The 23,332-nt window shown below is 35.0% G+C and overlaps 1 protein-coding gene across 1 annotated transcript; it reads right to left on the bottom strand.

Moving 5' to 3' along the window:
* Positions 1 to 3,407: 3,407 nt before the first annotated feature.
* Positions 3,408 to 13,642, bottom strand: LOC132276799 (exportin-2). The gene is made up of 2 exons (XM_059778409.1): positions 10,417 to 13,642; positions 3,408 to 3,893 (listed from the first exon to the last, which is right to left on the bottom strand). Exon 1 carries the CDS (start codon positions 13,367 to 13,369, stop codon positions 10,436 to 10,438), a length of 2,934 nt encoding a protein of 977 aa, XP_059634392.1. The 5' UTR covers positions 13,370 to 13,642; the 3' UTR covers positions 3,408 to 3,893; positions 10,417 to 10,435.
* Between the last annotated feature and the right edge of the window lie 9,690 nt (positions 13,643 to 23,332).

Genomic DNA, 23,332 nt, shown 5'->3' with positions numbered 1-23,332 from the left:
TATACAGACTATAGAGACAACCTAAGTCCATTTTATCTTTATAGACAAACCAAAATGATTTTATATCTTCTTCACATAAGTTGTGGGACCCTAATTACATTAATTACATATCTCTTGGTTTATCTATACAGACTATAGAGACAACCTAAGTCCATTTTATCTTTATAGACAAACCAAAATGATTTTATATCTTCTTCACATAAGTTGGGGGAAATAATTGGTTACATATAGTCAAGTCACTTTTGGCTGCTCTTTTTTGAGGTCTATGTGGTAAATTTAGTCAACACACCTTTTTCCACTCACTTTCTTCCAACTTCTATATATGCAATCCCCCCTCTATATGTATGTATGTATGTATGTATATCTCACACACACACACGCGCGCGCGCGCGCGCGCGCGCGCGCACACACATATCAGCTGTAAAGCAAATAGTGATGGAGGTTTTGGGATTGGAGGAGAGGGACAGAGATATAGGGGAATCCCATATAGAGAAACTTGTGTTTCTTAGCCAAACTTGATTCAAATGAGCTGTGGCAATATAACACGTTATAAGGCATATGAATGGCACGTGATTGGTCAAATTAGGTAAGCTTTGCCATTAACTCCACTAAACAAGCATGTTGCTACCTTTTTATTGGTGAATTAAAGGCCTAACAAACAATTAAATCAGTGCTCAAAAGTAGGTAATCAGATTGGGGAAGGACAGAGAGACCAAAGGTATGGGCATGTCGAAACGATGTCGTGGGGTCATGAATAATAAATAACAATACTACCATCATAATTATTATCTTAGCGCCAACATCATTCCAAATGCTTAAACCTACATATGAGTCCATGTCACATACATATAGATATAGATGTGTCTATATATTAAAAGGTTAAGTAGGCGTGTTAATTTTCACGATTCACGGGTTAAGGATGAGAAACACTTTATTTGTTTAGTTTTGATGGTTGTAACCGTACGCATGCATGTCATTAGCATGATGTTAGCACATGTAAAAAATAAAAACAAAACTACACGTAAATAGAGTTAGAAATTAAGCCACATAATTCTTCTCAATGGGTGTCGCTTTAACGTTTCGAGCTCGCTCCTGCTCTGACTTAAATTCTCACTATTTATGACTTAATTCTGCCATTCTCGAATTCGCTCTCGCTCTCACTCTCACTGCGCTTTATATGACTTAAGTTAGGAATCCTATATAATAAAATAGTCTACTTTAAAATTTTATTTTTCAATTTGATTAGTCAAATAAAATAATTGCAAATGCATGAAGAATTATTACTAAGACCCAAAATATCCTTCAAGCCCTTATTGTAAAATATCAAAATAACTTTCTCATAATCATATATTTCCAAAATACTAAAAACAAATTAGGAAACTTAACATTGTTCAATACTAATAGTTGATATTAAGGTGCTAAATTTAGCAGGTGTTAATTAAGACCAAAAGTTTGACATATAGCAAAACTGAAACAAAAAGTGTTAATTACTATAAATATAAGCTAAAGAGATGGAATCCATAATAAGGCATGATCTAGAATGTCATTTACATAATATGGTAAACACTTGTAAGATAAAAGGAAATTATTTAAGAATGAAATTATACTTGGAAAACAAATTCGCAATAGTTGTAGCAAATTTGGATGAATTCTCTGATTTATTTAGGCAAATGACATCCATCTACAAAAGTTTGCATCTTTTTTATTAGACAAGTACTATTCTGTTCTAAGTTAGAATATAAATTTATTATAACAATACTTGGGTCCAACCCAGGTTGGATGTAGCCCAATAGATCTAAAACAAGTGTCCAAAAATAAAAGTTGTGATTTAAAACACATGTCCAAAAGCAAAAGTTAGGCAATGCCCAATTTAATTTTATATTTAATTTTAACACTTGTTGCAATTTTATAATACATGTATGTGTGTGTGGTTATAATGAGATTATGAAAGCAACCTTCTAGACATCCTTTACTAAGACAAATACTTGAATTTTATCTCCTTCGTAGAAGTAAAAGATGAGCTATCATTACTTTTTGAACAAAAATCTTAACATGGTAAGAGATTTGCATCACATTCTTGATCAATTTGAATTAAATGATAGTTAAACCAGTTTTAAATTATCTATTTTAATATGAACAATATTATAAAATTATATAATTTTAAAAAGAATATTTTGATATTTTGGAATGAGAGCTTAAAGAGGATTTTGGATCTTAACAATAGTTCTTAATGTATTTGTAATTATTTTTCTTAATTCAATGACTGTGAAAAATCAACTTTTAAAATTGATTAATTTGTTATTTAGGACTCTTAATTCTATGTATGTGTAATTTTTTCAAAATAAATCAAAATAAAAATATTGTATGTTTTAGATTTTTACTTACCAAAAATAAGAGGATCATATAATAATAATATGTTTTTTTTTTCTAAAAAAAAAGGGGGGTTAAATTTCTAAAATGAGACCATTAAATTGAGACCAAGAGAGTAGATAAATAACAACTTGTCCAAATTCCACTAGACTGCCACTTGTCACTCAAAAGGGACTTAATTGATTGACCCTTGTCTCCAAAATTACTTTTTAGCGTGTGTGTGTGTGCAAGTAATAATTAGATATTACCGGGAAAAAATAATAATTAGATAAATAACTCATATACCCCATGTGATATTTTACTAATAAAAAAAAACCTGCTGGTTATATTCCATAAAAATGATCCGTATCACTTGACTTAGATAATTGATAAATAACATGTCGACTATAACTACCACGAATAATCTAGCCTACTCTTCATATACAATCTATTTCATCTAAGCCTACTCTGCATGTACAATCCATCTCATCTCCAATATTGGTTTATTCCTGTAAACATATAATAACAGCTTCATCAAAGTTGTTCGGGCTCCAAGACCTGCCATTCCAGAATCGTTTTCAAATTCATCTCGCACTGAATTTCAGGTCAACGACTTTTATGTTATGTTTGAGAACACCGAATCAATACCTAGGATTTAAAATTAAAAAAAAAAAATTAATTCAAATTTTGTACTAAAATTCCTCTAATCCCAAATCCAGAGTACCAATTCACTACTGCCAAACATACCATTAGTGAAAAAAACCTATGAATTCCACCATGGAAGTCAGATTATCGTATGAATAATTTGACATGAAGTTGTAAGCTTTCTAGGTTAATTTTGATGTTTCCTCTTCCAGGGGAAACAATCTGGTAAAAAATAGATGTCATGCTTTCTACATGCCCAGAACAAACATCAATTATAATTGAAGATAAACAAGTGTATCATAAAAAATAAAATAAAATAAAAACAAGAACCTTTTTTTTGGTTAACCAATACAAAAGCACAAGTTTAATAAATGACTCTGTATGCATTAAATGTTCAGATGAGACACCAGAAATAGCAGATAATTTGAGATTTCATTATAAGTAATTTGATAAACAGACCCCAAAACATACAAGAACATAGAAACCAACCGTTAAAAGAAACTCATTCTCTCAAAAATTGTAGTTTTCTTTCTTCCTCACCAGCTTAATAACATAAAATGATGTAAACACCAGATTCCATAAGGACACGGAAAATAGAAAGGAAACGAAGGGGATGTTTCAGCTACAACACACTGCAAAAACTTTTCTTCCTGAATGCATGCTGAACCAGACTCGAGATGAACTAGGACCCAAAGCCATGTATTGAATCCTGAACTGCCATCTTATTGCATACACGCAAGCATAGAGTAATGCATAAGATCCTGAAAGCAGCAGAACTGGATGATAACAACTCCGAACAGATCAACTGAATGTAATGGTGCCAATTCTCAAAAAAGCAGCTGAACAGATCTTCGCAATATTGTAAAGCAAATTAACCTTCCTCTTTGCTACATGAGACCCTGAACAGTCATATAAATGGATTATTAAATGATTTCTTTTGCATTAGAAGTATCATGCAAAATATAAAGACTGCTATAATTGCACAGATTTAATTTTAAACTTAGCAAATAAAAAATAAGGTTAATATGGAGCAAAGGGAAAAGTAGCATGATTGTCAAAATATCAAGACAGGTCAAGGTTATAAGTCTGTACAAGCAATATATAAACAAATAGCAGCAGCTTCCCGTGCACATACCGAGTAACGATCTAATACACGCGCACAGGCTTGGTCACACATGTTAAGCAGGTTTTGGCAAACAAGAAAGCAATACCACGGGTCTATAAAGCTACAAATTTTTGGACAGGGTGGAGTGGGGGTGGGCATAAGCTTAACAAACCTGTGTTTCTATATTTCTTTCTCTAATCACTTGAACCCCCTTTATATACCTCACCTAATTTTTCAGAAGTAGGAGTCCAGATGAGGTATCCGTAAAAAGAAGACGACTTTTTTAAATAGCATATTGAAGTTTGCAGAACCAATTTGCTTAGAAAATTTTGGCCAGATGGGGTCTCAGTAAAATTTTGGCCACTTGCAATTGCAATCTTAAAAGGATCAAATCTAGTTTGTTAATTTCTAATCATTAGTCACATCTTTACTACTGTTGAATAGCCTATGATTTGAACCGCATACAGCACCTTTACCAAATTATCAATTGCTTGGGGAGAGAGAAAGAGAGAGGAGAGAAAGGGGAGTAAGATATGTTCGAACATGGCTAAAGAGTCCAAATACGAACATTCATTGACCAAGTTCTTAAGAATTGAGCAGTTTAATGAACAACAGACCCATCAAGACACGGAAAAAGAAATGAAGTGCCTAAAGCAAATGGCCGATTAAAGGGTAAAATTAACTGGTTTATCACATCCAAAGGTACTCATGCAAATAAAATATAGGGAAAAAGAAAAGGATTAAATACTACACTGACCTCCCGTTTGTCCTAATAACACCCGGATGAAACTTTTCAAAAATTGTAACTAGTGACCAAAATGCCAATCCCAGCCTCTGAAATGACTTTTTTACCCTTACAATGACATTTAATTACCAATAGAAATTATTTTTATGGACAAAATTACCCTTCTCTCTCCACTCTTTCTCGCTCTCCAACCACAGCCACCCACCCACCTCATCTCTCTCCCCCTCTCTCCACCCGCCGCCACCACCACCGTGTGGTAAAATCAAGCTAACAATTAGTTCTCTGCAACTAAACTACCAACAAACAAGTATATAAACACACACACACACACACACACACACACATAAGAACAAACACCTAATGTTGACCCTTGGTTTGAATTAAAGTTATAATTTGGAAACCCAGATGAGTTAGGATGCCAAGTCATGAAAGATGAGGAAGAGAGGCTATTTTAAAAGAGAGACCCAGATGAACAAAAGTTTATATTTCTCAAATTTTCAAAACCCCACATCCCAAAAACAGTCTTAGATAATTTCTTCGTAATGCTATTGCTACGATTGAATAGACTAACTCAAGGATTCTAATCACGATTGAAATTGATCGACTTGGAAGAAGGAATTCCATACATCCCATCGCAAGCACCTTCAATGTCATGATCACATTGATATTTTTTTTTTAATTATTATTTTCTTACTGTCAGAGAAGAAATCAAATCGTTTAAAGAACAATAAACATAGCCTCTTAACAATAATAATGAATAGGAAAGGGAACCAAATGGTAAGAGGCTTGACTTCTTGAAAGTATGACTGTCGTTTGGATCATCGGAATTCGAATGGTTATGAATATTGTGCTGAGTCTCTAAATGTCCTTCCACTGGAGCTGCTTTCTCAATTCCCATTTTCTTTGTAATGTTCTTAAAACATGTACAAGCTGTGTGTACGGAGACAATGTAACATGCGAAAAAATCACGGATTTAAATGAATATACATACACAAATATATAGATATATATATATATATATATATATATATATATGTCACCTTTAATCTCTCAAAAACAAAATAAGGATGAAAGGTCAGAAATGAGGGATCTGAGTCAAAGTTCATCTATCTGTATATGCACCTGCTTCAAAACTTAGGTTCACAAAAAAAACTACATAAAATGGCTCAAGCTATGGCTTCAATGGTTGATTTATACTTACAAAGGTATATTATAACTATATTTCAATGGCTTGTTTATTATACTTATATTTCACTTCCAGTATATATATATATATAAAATATATGTGGTATATGTGTTAGGTTAGAAAGGATTGACAGAGTAATTTATATGGAATAATGGAAAGCTAGCAGAACTTAGCCACCTATATAGATTAATTTTGGGAACGATGAGGCTCGGACGCCTGTTGTAATTGGTGGGTGGGTGGTTGGTGACAATGGTTGTGGTGGTGTCCCACCAGTGCAGGTGAGAAGATTGAAGAGAGGGAAGAAACGAAAGAAGGTGAGCCAGCAACGGCGCTGGTTTCTTCAACCAGTGGGTCTGGACCATCTGGGGGTCCACCTCCGGCGCTCCTTCCGGCAGCAAGAAAGACATCAATCGCAAATTCTGGTTGAATCTTCCTGCACCGATCGGGGAATCAATAGCAGTTCTATCCCGTGGATCACGCCACCATCTTGCATGACGTAGTTAGTAGGAACAACCTTCGCCAGATCCACCATTGTCGCTCCATAAGCTTCACTTGTCAAATGCAGGGGAATGTTGGAGAGAGAACTTAAAAAGGGAAGAAGAGAAAGAAGATTTGGGGGAATTAATAATTATTTCGACAAAAATGTAAATTCAAACTCCTAATTTTTATTTTATTTTATTATTAAACTAATCGGGGTATAAGAGTAATTTCACCCTGATTCTTAAAGTTAAACCGTTAGATGGGAGGTCATTGTAAGATTTTTCAAAACTTTCATCCGGGTGAGATTAAGGCAAACCTTAGGGGAGGTCATTGTATTTAACCCAAAAGAAAAGCTTCCCTGTTCACTTAAAAATAAGCCTTCTAGTTGCCAGATTTAAGAAATTAAAGAAAGATACAAGAGAAGAGATGAGAGAGATTTTTTTTTTTTAATAAGTAAGAAGAGATGAGAGATATTAGGGGAGAAAAAAGGTCAACTTCACACTAAGTGACTTGGGAAACTACTTCATGTGGCTTCCGCTTCTCAAGACCCTTCTTCTAGAGAATGCTGAAGCAAAGCTATTATCATGATCTAGTGATCCACATACAACCAATATTCAATTGGCGTGGGATCAGGCACATACCCAACAAGGGCTTCTATTTACACTACTACCTATATTTTTTGGTAAAATTTTTAGAAATGTCCCCACTCAATTTGTAAAAATACCCCACTTCACATTCTTGGACTGAACTCTCTCTCTCTCTCTCTCTCTCTCTCTCTCTCTCTCTCTCTCTCACACGCACACACACAATTCTCTCACACACTCATATTCCCACAAATATTTGAAAATACCCACTATAGATTCTTGCACCCACATACTTTTAGGTCCGAAAGAAAGTAAACTAAATCGGCTCTCTTGTTTCTTCACTCTACTGCCCCACACTAAGAAGCATGGACACAAGAAATAGCTAATGCCTTTCTGCTGCTTCACGTAGCATCCATGCCAGCCCTATACTGAATACTGACACTTTGAGGACACTCCAAAATAGATGTTTAACAATTTATAGACACCAATACAGCCTATGTAATACAAACATGAAAGAACACAGAATTAACCACATTATATTTGCATCTCCCAAAAAGGCAAGTTTCTGAAATATTGGAATGTATGGTTAAAAAAAGACAGCTAATTGTCTTCGTAACATACTCATGAAGAGGATGACCAGGACAACCAATGGGTTAGACTTACACTGTGATATTACTCAAAAATAAAAATGTTAAGAAGGCCATAATATCCTAGTGGAGCTCAATCATTCTTTTGAATTGTCGCTAACATGCGAAATGAATAATATACTATGAAGCTCTCATGCTAAAATGTAGAAGAAAATGTTTTAAGCATTTCTGATGAAATGTCTAAAATGAACCAATAAGGAGAAAACAATAAACATACTTTGAAGAAAAATGAATAACATAAGAGATAGAAAGGTGATCTCTAGGTTGCATAGGATGACCCATTAAAAAGGGAATGATTCCATAATCTTACACAACATTGATCCACAAAGTCATCACCCAGACTGAAATTTGCACAAAAAGGAGCACATAAGTGAACACATGATTTATCTAGAAAAAAAAAAAGGGGGCGAGACATTGCTATCGCATGAAATCCTAGGAATTACCCCTCACCAATGAAAATGTCTTTTATTTCAGTGCCACCAAGAATGAAGTGGATTATTCTCATCAAGCTAATTAAATAAATTTATTTGCGCACCACCTACAGCATCACAGGATTAAACAAGAATTTTCAAGCATCAAGAAAGCATTTAGGGCTAGTTTGGTGTGGTGGAATGGAATGAGAATGGAGGTGGGAATGGAATGAGTAGGGAATGGAATGGTCATTCCTTTTGTTGGAATGTGGAATGATTTTAATGGAATGACCATTCTCCAAGAATAGTGGAGAATGATGATTCCAATTTTTAAATTGGCACCAAACACAAGAATAGAAAAAAAAAACCATTACATTCCACTTTCTTTTATTTCATTCCACCACACCAAACTAGCCCTTACAACTAACAGCAAAGATGGCAGACATTGCATGTATATGTCTATTGACTACTGAAAGCCATTCCTATTACAACCTAGATGACATTCTATATAGGCCACAGATGATTTGTGACACAAAATGGTATTGCATCAAAAAGATAAAGAAAAATAACAATATAATATTAATTTTAGGATATTAGTGTTAATGGAGATCTTTTGTCACTTCATAAAGATAATGTTGGCCTAGTAATTGAAATGTTATAATTTTTAACAAATCCTCGAGAAAAGAAGGACTAATTAGGCATAATAAAGAAGATTTCGTCAATCCTTCACACAAATTGATGCAAATTCGGAAAGACTTCTTCGTGCCATCGACAGGGAAAAAAACGCTAAAATGGAAGAGCAATATTTGGACAGTGAGTATCACAATTAGGCATGTGCTAGTAAAACATTTATGATTTCTAAAAAATCCTCAAGTCAAGCAGTCTACTTAGGTTTAACATAGTAAAAACTTGAATATGACATCAGCTACAAGATACAAATGGATGCAAGTTCAGAAAAGGTTCCATATATCATCCACACAAAATAAGTTGAAGAGCAATCTTTGGTCACTAGATCTTCATTGCACCTTCCCATGTTTCGACATGAAGATTATAATTTTTGCGTAATCTTTTATCATGTGGAAGATCTAAAATGCTTGAAATTCAAGGTAATTCCAGATCCTAATAGAGTTGTAATTATGTAGATTTATGTTAATTGCACACTTCAATAGTAGGTGAAGTACCCAAGTCAGACACACAATATTCGGACATGGGTATGAGATGTGTCTAATCAGACTTGTATCTAGAAAACATATCCAAGTATCCAACAGTTCAATTTTACTATATTATTGCTTCAAAACAAGTGAAATGCCTATATTTAACACTGTGGCACATAATCTCTAGAAAATAAAATTAAATTATTAAAAGATAATGAATTTTTGGCAGTGTTTATGTGTCCTATTTTAGGAATTTAACACTCCAATGCACGGCTCCATACCCGCACCCAACACACGTACCCATGTCCATGTAGCATAGATGTGGATTAAAAGGCCAGTTGCATTATAATTGATAAGTGGCACAATACATCTGTTTATTATTTAATTTAGATGGGTCATGTTGTGTAAACCATTTAATAAACTAGGTGCGTCTGTGCAAATATATGAACTTAAAAATAGTTCAGTTTTAATTGACAATTACCTTTGAATACCCATGTCTCAACATACACAAGTAATATTCAACAAGCTCCATCCCAACACTGGTCATAACAAATGTGTTGGTAAGTTTTAACACATTATCTTTCATACCGGGATCCAGAATGACTAATGATTCAAAAATCATATAAAGTGTAAACCAAGATGAATCTCCGGATTAATACATTGCACCACTTCACATCATTGATTATTGAATTGAAAGGAGAGAAGATTTTTTTGCAAGTTTCATATAGGATAGAGATAAAGGGGGTTCGTTACATCATAATACTATGACACGAGGTTCTCTATTGCCATAAGAATATTAGATGAGAAAAAAATATCTATTGCCATGACAAAGATGACAACCATAATAGTATTTGTTTATTGTGGAGGTCTTAAATATATAATTGGTTAAAAGGTTATATGAACAGAAACTGAACTGATAACTGATCCATTTCCTTAAACCTTTAGAGCAATCACAAAGCATATTACAATCAACTGTTAAAAATCAAATTCAAACTTCTAGTAATTTCATAGTTATAATTGCCATTCAAATCTGGAGGTTGAAAGGCAACCATTCCATAGAAAACATAATAACACAAATGTAGTACTAAATGAAACAAACAGAAAAATGTACCTTGCGATATCTTTCCTTCTCAAACTATAGAGAGATTATAGGAGCTGCATAGCTGAACCAATGATGTCTGATTTGCTGGATCAACATTTTCATTGATGATTTGAGGATACCTCCCAGGGGAATTAGCAGAAAGCTCTGCCAACGAGGCTGCCAAAAATTGCTTTGGATCCCTAACATCCCTTAGAGGGTCCTCCTGTTTCTTCCCAGCATTGTACAGATGAACAAAGGTAGCACCATAACCCACATTATCTCCAAAATCTGGAACATCTTTTTCCTCCTCAACTCTATCCTGCTCTGGCCGCGAGATAAGGGTAACAATGCTGTCCAGCATCTTCCCCCAAAGTCTACCAGCTGCAGGATCCAACAAAATTGCAGATTCACAGATAAGTCTGGTTGAAGCAACAGAAGTTAACTTGAGCTCAATAAAACCCGTGATCAGCTTGAGATTAGGTATCCAAAACTGCTCCAAGATTACAACAAATATATTGGGCTGAACGGCATTCATAGAATCCACAAGGTTCCGGGAACCATGCTTAATCAGAAAGAGAGACATAAATATAAGAAGAGACTTCACAAATTTCACAGTTCTTTTATTTTGGAGCCTCGTAAATAGGGAAGCCCAGATGTGGCCCATGTAGGGTGCAATCACATCATATCCAAGGTTCTCGATAGCTGTATTGAGCACATAAAATCCTTGTTCTTCTGTGCTAGAAGATGAAACAAGCCTGTCAAAAATACCAAGCACCTGGGTCAACCTCCCCTCTTGGTTAAGCTCGTGGGGTGACATTTGAAGGAAGGCCTGAAGCAAACGCACAAGGGCTGGGACATTTGCAGCTCTTTTCCATGACTCAGGCAACAGGAGAATGTCAAAAATCTGCATGTAGTGCTGTGGGACGGGAGGTCTATTCAACTCAACAAGCTGAGCCAGTAGCTGGAAAGCATAAGGGAAGAACTCAGTTACATCTTTTGCCAAGATCATTTGGAGGCTTGGAAAAAGGCTTGCTTCAAATGCCGTTATAAGAGAGGGGTCCTTCTCACAAACCCGCCTGACAAGAATGGCAACAGCCTCAAAGAGATAGTGATTAAAAATAGGATTTTTGGGGTTCTCGCAGACTTTGTTGAGAACAGAAGTCAGCCCAGTAATGCAAGGTGAAGCGACCTCCCGAGAAGTGTCTGCAACTCCAAGAACCCGCATGATACACTTCATTACATATGGATTCTCCTCAGATTCTGGCTTCTCCAAGGCATTAAAAAGGTTGGTCATCAAAACTGCCAGAAACGGACTGATATCTGATGACGTATATCTTGCTCTTCCCCCTTCATCCTTGACCAGCAAGAGTTTTTCAATGCAGCTTGCGGCATAAGAATGAACCACATTCGACTCCGAAACAAGGAACCGAACCACATCGGGAACCAATGCCATTGCAACAGGTTTCGGAATCTGATTCCTAAACATAGTGAAAAATTTCAGGGCGCCAGCCTTAAGCATCGGAAATCCATTCACATCTTGATTTTGTAACTCCGGCACAATAACCGATCTGAAAAAGTTCTCAACATCTATGAGATCAGTTGACACTGAGTTACCACCCGCCTTTTTCGTTACCAGGGAGACAACCAAATAAATGGCACAATCCTTATGTTTCCAATTTGCTGATGGATTTTCAGCAAACAATGCCAAACTACTCTGGATCTGAGTGGAAACCTTTTCAGTGACCTTGTCTTTGTAATTTGAAGCAATTCCCTTCAGGAGTTCACAAGCAATCCTCCTCCTTGTATCAAGATCACTCCCTTCCATGTCCCTCCTTATGAACTCAACATAATTCATCTCAAACAACTCCTCGTCCTCATCCCTTAGCATAACATTTGGGATAACAATACTCTGACAAATCTGCTGTAAAATGTCATCTCTAGCAAACAACGCGTGGTTAACACTCGTGCTGACTGTTGTTAAGAACTTGATTGCTGTCACTGTTAGCCGATCACGGCTAGAAGAGGCCGATGCAGCCACAAGAAGATTCCACACAGCTTCCACAAACCCACCCAAGTACGCCTGAAACTCCTCCTCAAATTTCTCCATGTAAAGGCTTAAGTTCTCACAAACCGCAGCTCGCAGCTCATCAACAAGCGTGAGCCCATCTCCACCACCCTCTTCAAGAGCAGGGTAACTCAAAGTGAGATACTTTTGAAACTCAGTCATCCACTCTCCCATATGATCCTCAAAAAACTCAGGCAAGTCTTGAAAATTCAGAGAATAAAATATTCTGCAGCACAACCTCTGTGACTCAACAAGAGGCCGAAGGTTCGCAGCTGCACCACCAGAACTCACAACCGAATCAAGCAGTGAAGCAGTTCTTTTAAAAAATTTCAACAGTGGATCCGTAAAGATATCAAGACAGTACTTCAAATCAAGAAGCAAGTCATTGGTATTAAACTGATATCTGAATTTCTTAAATATTGAATTTGCAGTACCAAGTATTCCATTAGCAGAAACATAATCAGACGCCTCGCTCGCTCTACTGAGACTTGAAACAAGTTCGGGAAGCAGTGCAGGCCACGCTTTCGGGAAATCGTGTTTGCTGATCACGGTTAGAGCTTCACTGAGTTGGGATTGGATTCGCGTTGTGCACGAAAGCATTAGAGGGACGATTAGGGCTTTGATTTGGTCCTTTTCGGCATCAGCAATCGGGTTTAGGGTTGGTAAATTGGGCTCTGTGGGCGGAGTAGGAACCCACCGGGCTTTGAGGTGGTTCTTGAAGTTCACGGCGGCGGCTTGGCGGACTGCCTCGTCGACGGCGGGCTCAGCGACGAGGCGGAGGACAGCGAGGCCGTAGTTGGGGCGCTCGGCGGCCTCGGCAAGGCTGGTTTCGGCATGGCGGCGAGGTTCGGGGATAGGAGAGAGAGTGTGGAGGAAACATTGAGAGAGAAATTGTAGGGTTTCGGAGTTCCATTCCATTGTTTGTAGAGCAATATGTGTTTCTAGGGTTTTTGGGTGATATTGAACGTATAATCCCTAATCTATTTATATGATTCTGATGATGAGCTTGTTTGAATATAAGGAAGTAAATAATCAGGAACAGATTACAGAGAGAGAAAGTACCTGAGAGTGATCGATTAAAGTCGTCGTAGTGGTAGTAGCGCAGGCAAAGTAGAGAGAGTGTGTGTGTTTGAACAAGAGACTAGAGAGGGACTATGAAAAGGGTTTTTGAAGCTCCTGCGGTATAGGCCGTAGTGGGTGGATGTGGATTTAAACTGAAAAAGGGTCGGATCCAAACAAATTTCTAACGCTCTGTTTGGAACCAAATCCTTCGGGATTTGGATTTAAAATTGGAAAAGGAATTGGATTGGAATTAAAATAGAATTTCATTTATGTTTTTGGAATAAATGTTTTTGGAATAAACTGGAAGGGTAAAGTACACAGACATCTTCTGAGGTTTGGGGAAAGGACAGGCAGATGAAAATTTGCCTATTTTTGGACAACCACACCCCCTCCTAAAATTTGCCATCCAAACAGAGCCTTAAAATATGTGAAAAGTCTATTTTACCCTTCACTATTTTATTAATTTTAATTATAAAATATCAAATTTCTTAAATGACCAAGTTACCCTTTTCATCTCTCTCTACCCAGCCCATTTCTCTCTCCTCCACAATCCATTCACAGCCCATTTCTCTCTCCTCTCTCCATTCTCTCTCTTCCTCCTCTTGTCGCTCCAGCACCACCCACCATCCCACCACCACCACCCCACCCCTTCTATCTATCTCTCTCCACGATTCCACCCCACACCACTTATCATTGCCGCAATCACTGAAACGAAAAATGAAATCACCGCCGCCTGTCAATATCATCATCATCATCCAACAATGGCTTCCGGCGACGATGGAGGCAAGACACAACTTGATTCTGATGATGATTATGTTCAAAGGATGGCTTCTGGCATCATCTGTTGGTGGTGTGGCTTAAGGTTGTGATTGAGTGTTGGTGTTTGAGTTTGTGATTGCTCCTCTTCAGTCAATTACCTATCTACCCAAACAGAACACAACAAATCAATTCTCTTATTATTTTAGATCCAGTCAAAGATCACCATGGCTTTAATCTTGAGTTGTTGTTATTTATTTATTTTTTAATCTTTAAACCTTTGTGATTTAATGCTGATTTATATCTCCAATTTGTGGAGACGGGATCAAAATTACAGTGTATGCGCCTTTGTCGCTGCCTTGTGTGTGTGGATATATATATATATGTATGTATCTGTATATACATATATATACGCGTGTGTGTGTGTGTATGTGTGTGTGTGTGTGTGTGAAGTGAATGGTTGAAGAAATCGGGGCAGAGCGTGGAGCACCTCCATGTGTGTGATTTGTGGTGGTGATGACATATGTGTGTGCGTGTGTAATATACAGACAATATATATATCTCTTTATGTGTGTATGTGTATTAGTTGTTTGGGTTTGGGTCTGTGCTGTGGGAGAGGGGAAAGAGAAGAAGAGGGAAAGGATTTTGGGTTTATTATATGGGTTTTACCCAATAACCCATTTAAACTTGTTTGATTCAAGGGTATTTAAGTCAATTGTATTTGTCAATTTTATATCAAAGGGTAATAAAGTCAATTCACCATTGTCGGGGTATCTTTGTCCATTTTATTAAACTTGAGGGGGTGTGATTGTTCAAAAATAAGACAATTTTTATTTACCTGTCCTTATGTGAAACTTTAGGGGGTGTTAGTGTACTTTACCCAAACTGAAATTTTAACTAAATGAATTACTTTTTTATGTTTGGATGCAAAAAGGAATTGGAATGAAAATATTTTTTTTTTTACCATTTTATCTTTACAGAGAGATGTGTGTACGTATAGTTGCAGGACATATATTAGTACTTAAATCATAATTTTTATTTATAATAATTTTGGCAACTTAAACCACATATTATGAAATAATATTTTAATATACTTCTTTTACTCTTAAATTTTTTATTACTTCTATAAATATACATAAATATATACATAAAAATATACAAACTTTTGTGAATCTTATAAAGCAATATTGATAATACAATAGAAGAATAGATATAATAGAAAGAGAGCAAGAGAACTTTTATTTTGTTGTGATCTCTCCATTCGCAATACATTTAGGGTGGCCACGGATCGGATCGGATTAGGCATCAATCCTAATCCGATTCGGTCGCAACAGATTGGGAGATTTTCAATCCACCACCAATCTGTTAGTCTACGGATTGGATCCGTGAAATGACGGATCGGATCAAATCCAATCCGCGAACTGAATTTTTCAAATTAGTCTATTTTTTATTTTTTACCAATTTCATATCCAATTACAAAAGTGTATAATATAATATAGATTAACCCAATTTAAATGCATAATAGGTGTTTAACAAGGATAATCAAACTATAAAATACTGCATAACCAAAAGGATAATAGTTATCCAAATTATCCGAAAAAACAGTAGGACTAGAATGCCAAATATTAAATAACAATAGCAACCAAAAGTAGCAGTGAAGTGAAATAAAAAAAAAAAGGGTTAGCAGATCCATATGCCAAATATTACATAACCAAAGGTCCAAAAGTAGCAATGAACTAAATAGGCAAATATTACATAACCAAAGGTCCAAAAGTAGCAGTAAAGTAAAAAAAATAAAATAAAATAAAATAGCAGACTAGCAGTGAAGTGAAAAAAAAAGGGGTAGCAGACAGTCACTCCATATGTATAATACTTACCAAAAAATATATATATATGCTGGAAAAAGTAAAGATATAAGATATTGCTATATATTAATTATATATATATATATTTTACAGATTGCCCACGGATCGGATTCGCGGATCGAATCGGATTTTTGACAGCGTAATCCGTGAACTACATATTCAATTTTTTTTAATCCGCCACTGATCCGTGGGTTTAATAATTCGATCCGATCCGTACGAATCGGCTCGGATCGGATTCGCGGATTTTTTGCCCACCCGTAATATACTACACCCTTTACATAAAGAGTTTTACCACCTAATGCACTGTACTTTGCTCATCATACTTTCTCATACAAAGCACTTAAACCATTGCAATACATAATCTACTGAAGCATACCATCCTCTGCCTTGACACTCATGCATAAAGTTAGTGAAGTGGACCACGCTATATTACAACATTCCCCCTTGGGGTCTACTGAATTACACTAAGAATATGCCTCATTAAAACCTTGTTAGGAAAAACCTAGCGAAGGAAAAAGAGTATAATATCCTTGTGTCATTGAAAATGGTATTGCACAGGTTAAAACTGCCTCATTAAAAACCTTGCTAGGAAAACCCAGTGGGAAAAACCATAGCGAATGAAAAAGAGTACAGTATGCCAATACATTTTCAATTCAATTGCTCCCTCTCATTCAGCATTAAATATCATTGAGCCGACGCATTCTAATATTATCCACTAACTTCTTGAATGTTGTAGTTGGAAGCGCTTTAGTGAATAAATCTGCTAGATTATCACTCGAGCGTATCTGCTAAACATCAATATCGCGGCTCTTCTGAAGCTCGTGTGTGAAAAAGAATTTTGGTGAAATGTGCTTGGTCCTGTCACTTTTTATATATTTTTCCTCTTACTTGTGCAATACATGTTGTATTATCTTCGTATAATATTGTTGGACTACCTTTGATTGAGGAGAGTCTATATGATTCCCGAATATGTTGTATAACAGATCTCAACCAAACACACTCTCTACCTGCTTCATGAATTGCGAGTATCTCAGAGTGATTTGAAGAATTGCAGTCATGGTCTGTTTCATAGATCGCCATGATATAGCAGTATCACCATAAGTAAACAAGTACCCTGTTTGTGATCGAGCTGTATGTGGGTTAGAAAGATAACCTGCATCTGCATATCCGGTCAACTGGGGCTTTGATTTTCTTGAATAAAACAACCCATATCAGTCGTTCCCCGAAGGTAACGCATAATGTGTTTGACCCCATTCCAATGTCTTCGAGTTGGTACAGAACTATACCGTGCTAGTAAGTTGACTACAAATGCTATATCAGGTCTGGTACAATTCGCAAGGTACATAAGAGCACTGATTGCACTAAGATATGGTATTTAAGGACTAAGAACTTATTTGCCTTCTTTTTAAGGTCGAAAATGATCTTTCTTAACTATAAGTGATCGGATAATCATTGGAGAACTCAAAGGGTGAGCTTTATCCATATAAAAGCGCTTCAGGACTTTTTCAGTGTATGTTGTCTTATGGATAAGAATTCCACTTGGTAAATGCTCGATCTGTAGGCCGAGACAAAATTTTGTTCTACCAAGATCTTTCATTTCGAATTATTTCTTTAAATAATTAATAGTCGTGGTGAGCCCTTCAAGAGTTCCCGTAGGATTTAGATCGTCAACATATACAGCTATAGTGGCAAATCCAGATTTTGATTTCTTGATGAAAATGCATGGACAAACTTGATTATTCACATATCTTTCTTTTAGTAAATACTCGCTAAGACGATTTGTGATACCCCATAATTTCGGAACACGGGTTGATCAAGTCCGCGCACAAAATCAGGGAATATCAAAACAATTCAAGTATTTAAACAAGCACAGAGTACAAAAAGAAAATAAAAAGAATAAATAACTCGCTGAAGGAAAATCTATTAAATAATAAATTCATTAATAACTCTCGAATGGTTACGGCTCAGGAATTCCGTAACTCAAGGATCCATTAATCAAACACCACTATCCAAAAATTCATCACTACATACTGAAGTAATAATATTCTACTTTGAAATAAAATATAAATAATGGATAAGTCTTCCAGCTACGGATTCTCAACCTTGAGACTTGGAACTTCTAATAACCTGAAAAATAAATCGCGGGTTAAACCCTACGAGTAAGTTCTTTCTACCAAGCCTCTAAAAACCAATAAGTAGATAATCTCTGATCAAAACCAAACCAAATAAAGTTTTAAGTTTTAATAAACAATGATGCACATATATATAAATAATTATATATAATACACTAATCACATCTATTAATAGGTCCATTAAATTTAAAAACATTAAACAATGATTAAATTAATAATCATTCCTAGACCAATCCACAATTTTTTTTAAAGAGAAATTTCTTTAACCTTAAGTCAATCCTAAACAATTATTAAACCATTTAAATAATAAAATATAATTAAAGAAATATTATATTTAATCCAATCCCTAATAATAATTGTAATTATTTAAATCACATATCCAATATCCAAGCTTTGACAAATCATTCATTTTTGCACCAATATTATTTTATTAATATAAAGTAATATACTAACCTTTAAATACTAGATTATTCTAATATAAGAATATCTAATCCTAATCCAACTTACACATTCAATAACCATAGATGAAATTTTAATCATCTAACACATAGTAATTTAATTACGCTTTGGCAAATCAACCATGCCATTATAAATACTTTCATTTATATATTGGCAACTCAACCATGCCACCTTAAGTATTTTTATTTATACATTGGTAATTCAACCATGCCTCCACAGTTATATTTATTCATACATTTAATTAGCAACTCATCCATGCTTTCCATATATGTATTATATTCATACAAATATTTAGGTAATATTTTTAATCCTTTGGCAATTCATTCATGCCTACCCTTTAACCACGAATTAACTTTAAACTTTACAATACACTAAATTAAACATAGCCATCTCATGCATATTATACGCATATCATTAATTTAACAAACAGTCCATCCAGATATATTAAGTAAGAATAATAACACTAATGATCTTAATTTACATTTATATACACATATATTATATAATATATATGTGTATAATCCTTCCTTAATTATTTAAAATCACATATACATATATATCAATAATTATATATATATATATATATATATATATATATATATATCATCCATCCATAACTAATTATTAATTTACTATATTACACAAATTAATGCAACTAAATATGTCAGAGATAGTTTCCCCTAAATACTCCATATCGGTTTAAATAGTTTTCCGACACCGTCTCACTAAAACGTAAATATCTTCTAGTAGGATGGGAATCTGATACTGAAATTGGTACCATTGGAAAGAGGACGAAAAATTCTTGAATTTGAGCTCAAGAATGACCTAATTTCAATTTAAGATGACTGAGTTATGACCGTTTTAATTTTATATCACAAACAAGCAAAATAATTGGCTGAGCTCAAACGCTACTGTGAGCTCAACCACACCGGATTATTTCTCCTCCATTAGTGCTCCAGATCTGTGGGCGCACCAATTCTCCATGTTCTGCGCTACACTAGATCAATCCACCTATGACCAAACACCATCCACAGTTCTGATTCCCATGCGCACCATAATTACATAAGCCGCGAAGCACCAGATCATTCTACTGAAACTTTTACTAATCTAATGGTCCTGATTGGCATGTGTACCATCATTCCATGCACTGCAATGCACTAGATCAATCCAAATAATATTAAATAATCCAATGCCCAGATTAGTATGTGTACCAAATTACTATGCACCGACCTACACTAGATTTCAACCCTAATGTTGCGCCAATCATATAGACGTTCCATTATGTACCTAAGTTATATATATATATATATAATTTTCCATGCAAATATACACATAAAATATCTAATAAATTCCTAAAAAAATATAGAAAAATACTAGAAAATTCCAGAAAAATCATAGAAAATTCCAGAACATCTCAGAAAATTCCGAAAATTATAGAAACCCCAATTAACCGTCTTGGGTCATGAATCAAGCATATCAATTGATTCTAAAAATAAATACAACACATACATATATCAATTTAAAATTCAAAGTTTAAAATATATAAAAATATATAAAAATTCGTTCTTTTAATTTATTCGATCTAACCATGATTTAATCAAATAAACTAACTTAATGCTTTTAATTAATCCGTTCTAACTATGATTTAAATTAATAATTTAATTAAAGTTTTGATACTCAAGGGGAAATCTTTATGGGTTCTAAGAGGAAAAATAGAGAAGAACTCGCCTGAAGGTTTCGAAACGAAACCGACACTTCAAGCTTTGATTGTCCATTCCAATCCAAACGTCCTCCTTCTCAGATCCGGTCTCCTCCTTGTAGGCCTTCTCCTTTTCCCTCTCTCTTATTTTTCTAACGTGTAAACTTTTAACCCTAAAGTCTTATGTGTATATTTATACACATTATAATCTAAATCCTATTCCTACTAGGACTTTCAAATATATATATTATATTACAAATATATATATATATATATATATATATATACACCTTCCATAATTAACCCATGGATTAATTAAATCATATAGACCTATATATATCCATAAATATATATCTCTATATATATCTTTCCATAACAATTATTAATTAATTATATTTATATATAATTATATATATATTTATAATTAATACAAAAATAATCATTTAAATAATTAAATAACCATGAACCTTTATTAATTAACTCAATAAGACTTCATATAAGCCCAAGACCACATCTTTTGGTCTAACTTCCCTTAAGCTCAAATCCAATTAATTTAAATAAATCAAATAATTAAATAAACACTTAAATAAAAAAACTAAAATCTAATTACACTAACCACATAAACAAAACAATAAATTACAACCAAGTCACACCGTACCAATAAAATCAACACGCCAATACTTCAATCAATAATTAAGCACACACACAACAATCATCATATCAATAATTCACGAAATATAAATACAATAAAACAATTAATCTAAGCACTCAATAAAATAAATCAATTAAAAATTAAAATAAACACAATTAATTCAAATTAAATCAAATAAATCATTTAAAACTAAAATAAAAGTAATTAATTTCAATTAATAAATCCTTTAAAATATCGGGGTATTACACGATTGTACCACATGCATTCGGATTGCTTCAATCCGTATAAGGATCGTTGTAGCTTGATCGAATACATGGTACGTGGTTTCAAGCTATTTGCTTCAAGCATTTTAAATCCTTTAGGAATTTTCATATATATGTCACTATCTAGTGATCTATATAAATAAGCTGTAACCACATCCATCAGACGCATATCCAGTTCTTCTGAGATTTTCAAACTGATCAAGAAGCGAAATGTGATTGCATCTATCAGTGGAGAGTATGTCTCCTCATAATCAATACCAGATCTGCGAGAAACCTTAAGCTACAAGTCAGGCTTTGTATCTTACAATTTCATTTTTCTCATTATATTTCCTTACAAATACCCATTTGTACCCTACAAGCATGACATCTTCGGGTGTCTAGACTAAAGGTCCAAATACTTCACGTTTTGCTAATGAGTTTAGCTCTGCCTATATTGCTTCTTTCCATTTTGGCCAATCATTTCTACGTCGATACTCTTCGACGTTTTGAGGTTCAAGATCCTTATTATCACCTGTAATATCAAGAGCAACTGCAAAGGAGAATATATCGTTAATAATAACTGTATTTCTATCCCACAATTCTCTATAGTTTATTGAGATCTCATTATTTTCAAGTACCAGTGTCACTTCCGGGGCATGTGCCACTTCTGGGGCATGTGCCACTTCTAGGGCTACTTGCTTATAAAATTTAGATTGATCAATTATTTTCGTTGTTCCTTTTGCAAGTGTGACCTCTTCAGGAGCGTCAATTTCTTTATTTGATTTCTCTTGTACTTTCCTCTTTCGGGGAACAGTGTCTTTTGCACTGACTGGTCTACAACGCTTCTGGCGTGTCTTAGATGCATTTGTAATAACACTGACAGACTGTCCTATAGGGACATCAAGTCTTGCTGGAATGTTTGCAGCTGGTATATGTGATTTCATCACTTTTTTTGTGTCAGTGAATACATCGGGTAATTGATTTGCAATACTTTGCAAATGAATGATCTTTTGAACTTCTAGTTCACATTGATTTATACGATGATTGAAATGAGATAAAGTCGAGACATTCCAATTAATAACTCATTGCTCTTCTGACTTTTTCTTTTCTCCCCCTAATAAAGGGAAGACAGCCTTATCAAAATGACAGTTAGCAAACCGCGCCTTAAAAACATCACCTGTCATAGGTTCAAAATATCTAATAATGGATGGAGAATCAAAACCTACATAAATACCAAGTCGTCATTGAGGACCTATTTTGGTGCGTCGTGGGGGTGCAATGGGAACATATACAGCGCAACCGAAAACTCGTAAGTGAGAAATACTTGGTTATTGACCAATTACAAGTTGTAGTGGTGAAAAACTATGATATGCAGTTGGTCTAATGCGAACTAGTGATACTGCATGTAATATCGCATGTCTCCAAGTAGAAACATGTAGTTTAGTTCTCATAAGTAATGGTCTAGCTATTAACTGAAGACGTTTGATAAAAGATTCTGCAAGACCATTTTGGGTGTGAGTATGTGCAACAGGATGTTCAATGTGAATGCCAATTGACATGCATTCCCGGCATTATCAAGACGGATAGTCTTGATTGGATAATCCGAGAATTGTGCTCGTAATCGAATTATTTGAGCAAGGAGTCGAGCAAATGCAATATTACGAGTTGAAAGTAAACTTATGTGTGACCACCGTGTTGATGCATCAATTAATACCATAAAATACTGAAATGGTCCACACGCTGGATGAATTGGTCCATATATATCCCCTTGAATTCGTTGTAAAAATGGTGGGCATTCAATGACGACCTTGGAAGGTGATGGTTTGACTATTAACTTACCTTGTGAGCAAGCGGTACATGGATAATCATTTGCTAAAAGAATCTTCTAGTTCTTTAGTGGATGACCACGTGAATTTTCAATGATTCAGTGCATAATTGTTGACCCAGGATGACCAAGGCGATTATGCCAAAGTATAAAAATATTTGGGTCAGAGCACTTCTAGTGTGTTACTGC

Source organism: Cornus florida, unplaced genomic scaffold (genome assembly GCF_030987335.1).
Source record: "Cornus florida cultivar Cherokee Brave unplaced genomic scaffold, ASM3098733v1 CherokeeBrave_3.0.0_Hap2_Chr10, whole genome shotgun sequence".
NCBI lineage: Eukaryota > Viridiplantae > Streptophyta > Magnoliopsida > Cornales > Cornaceae > Cornus > Cornus florida.
Note: the sequence above shows the minus strand (reverse complement) of the source record. Positions and strands in the feature narration are given on the sequence as shown.